At 36.2% G+C, this 2,993-nt stretch overlaps 1 gene segment (V, D, J or C); it reads left to right on the forward strand.

The window, feature by feature from the left end:
* Nucleotides 1–1,092: 1,092 nt before the first annotated feature.
* Nucleotides 1,093–2,686, forward strand: LOC113094824 (Ig kappa chain V region 3547-like). The segment is given in 2 exon segments: nt 1,093–1,159; nt 1,258–2,686. Coding segments are annotated over 2 exon segments (372 nt in total).
* The last annotated feature ends 307 nt before the right edge of the window (nt 2,687–2,993 follow it).

Below are 2,993 nucleotides of genomic sequence, written 5' to 3' on the forward strand. Positions count from 1 at the left end.
ATTATTTTAATAGTTTTTTTTTTTTTTCTTGGTTTTGATAGTAATGCATTCTATTCAGTAAATTTACATGCAGATTAATGTATGTATAGACATGTAGTGTGTCTGTGTGTGTGTGTGTGTGGTGGGCCGGTCTGTCCAGGGCTGATTTTTTGTCCCAGTCCAGCCCTGTCTACATGTATTTATGTATGAATTTTTGGAACCACATTTAGCAACTGCAGAAGTGAAACAGGGTCTGTGTAATGCCAGTGTGTCCTGATATTGGGGAAGAGTGTAAGTCAGTGGATCTAAATCCTAGTCCTGACCCTGCTGGAGATGATGAAGCTGTTCTCCTGCATTTGAGTCTCAAGCAGGATGAGAAAATACTTCTTTGAAACAGAGACGGACACATCATGAGCCTCCCCTCAGTGATTATTTCTGGAACCTGGTTGATCTGCTTTTATTGTATAACTATATATATATAAAAACTAAAAAATACAAATGCACTAAATAAAATAATTTAATAAATGGATATTTACACTTTAAACACTTAACTAAAATAAGTACTAAATAACTAAAAATTACTAGAGAAGACTGACTATAATCAGCTTGCTTCCATTTAGTGAGAAAAGTCTCCTCTTCACCTGAATAAAAAAAAATATATATATATCTTCTGGTTTTCAGTGATGTTAGGACAATGTTTGAGCGTACACACAATATCTGAGCGAGAGCAGAGCCAATTCAGAAGAGAACAATGTATATTTAAAAGCACACGTCCAGTTTTGTGTGAGTGAAGTTTATCTGGTTGCGAGTGGAGAGATTTGTGCTTGCACATTACATGGATCATGTAACATTATGTACTCTCAACATTTGACATTAAGATCACGCTATAGAAACAGCCTTAACATTTTCTATGAAAAGGAAAAAAAGCGTCCCTGGGCAGCTGTCTACACATGTGAGGATCTGCCACTGCCAGATGCAGTTAGACATTTACTACAGACATGGGGGGGGGGGCACAACATAGACACACCCCTTGTGCTCTGAGAGTGTTTATAGAGCTGTGAGTTTAACACTTCATGACTGAGAGCAGAACAGAACACAATCTTCATCATCACACAAGACACAACAACAACAATGAACAACATCATCATCCTCATCTGGACTCTCACACTGTTTGCTCAAGGTTTGTGTGATGAAATTTGATAATTATTATTAATTCTTTAATATTTGAAATGTAGATTGTCACATTTGTCTAAATATTATTCTTGTTCTTTCTTTCAGAGTGTAGAGGACAGTACACTGTAACTCAGAGTCCATCATTAATAACAGCAGCTCAAGGACAAGACATCAAAATAAACTGTAAAACCAGCAGTAGAGTGTGTGATGGATATCGTTTAGCCTGGTACTTACAGAAACCTGGAGAAGCTCCTAAACTCCTCATATATTATGCAACGAACCGTTACACTGGAACTCCTTCTAGATTCAGTGGCAGTGGATCTAACAGTGATTTCACTCTGACCATCAGTGGAGTCCAGACTGAAGATACAGGAGATTATTACTGTCAGAGTGTACACTGTCCTAGTAGCTGGGTGTTCACACAGTGATACAGAGTCGTACAAAAACCTCCGTCAGTCAGAGTCACAGTGACTGCACTGATACAGCTGAGAGACACTGCAGCTGCTGATGAGAGGATCACAAACAACACAATGACTTCAAGTAACACATTTTCCAGAGATTATGGCATACCAACATTAATATGAACTGTATTTATTTACCTACATGAACATTTAAATAACAGATTCATCTGCTCTAGTCTTGTCTGCTTGAGGACTAAATGTCTGGAACAATGTACTCTGGACAGAAAAGTCAAAGGTTGAGCAGTTTTCTGAAACTTAAATGGAAATTTCAACAGGATAATGACATTAATCATTCAAGAGGATTGATTGAGAAGAATGAAATGGAGGGTTTTAATAACTGTAGCGAATCGGGAGGAGTTTCAAATGAACGCTAGACATACATTCTTTAGGTAGGACCAGAGCCATATAGAGAGAGAGTTGCGACAACTGAAGTTCGAAATGTCATGTGATTCGTGTAGACTTCAAATAGTTCCAGGAAGTTCGTTTGCGGCCATTCAAACTGAAAGAGAAGAGTGACAGAACTGCGATTTCTGGTAATTAGGAGTCAATAAATGCATTTTATTCTATATAATTATACAAAACACACCGACATATGTATGTAGCGTGATTATGTACTTACAACGATGTTTTTAAAATATAAAATCAGGTCCTTTCTGAGGATTAGTTACCGTTATTTGCTGTTATTTCAAAAACTCATTTCAGGCTAACGTTAAGTTGTAAAAATGGGTTGCTGTTGCCTTTTTATGTTACACATTATTCTTTTTTTCACTGATGTCATGTTAACTAATGTCATATTGATGACTTTATGACTTCCAGATAGTACAGACAGGCTGGTGACAGATGATTTTCAGCTCGCACCGCACAAGGGGTCAATTAACTATAAGCAGCAGTAATTAGCATGTTAAGTAAATGTAAAATGAAGCTTATTAGTTACAATTCATACAATTACACATAGTAATATAATTGTGTATTATAGATATTATTTATCTAATGTATAATTCTTACAATACTTATTCGTATACACAATATATTCAGATTTAAAACAACTTAAGCATACTCATATATAAACATGTACACTGCCATTCAAAAGTAATGATGTAATTGTAATTAAATATTATGAGATTACTTTTTCTTTGTATTTTTATTCAAATAAATGCAATTAACTATTTAAAGGAATTCATGAATACATTCCTAATAAATTTAGTAGCATGCCAAGCATTTTGTATGTGTGCTTTCTTTCTTGTTGCTCTTGCATAGTATCCACCATGGTTTGCTGTGCTGCATGGGGTTGCTCCACTCGGTCAGAGAAAGGTGTGCGAATGTATGGCTTCCCCGCTGACATGGAGAGGAGAAAAAAAAATGGTTGGCTCAAGTCAGCAG

Source organism: Carassius auratus, unplaced genomic scaffold (assembly GCF_003368295.1).
Source record: "Carassius auratus strain Wakin unplaced genomic scaffold, ASM336829v1 scaf_tig00215431, whole genome shotgun sequence".
In the NCBI taxonomy this organism is placed as follows: domain Eukaryota; kingdom Metazoa; phylum Chordata; class Actinopteri; order Cypriniformes; family Cyprinidae; genus Carassius; species Carassius auratus.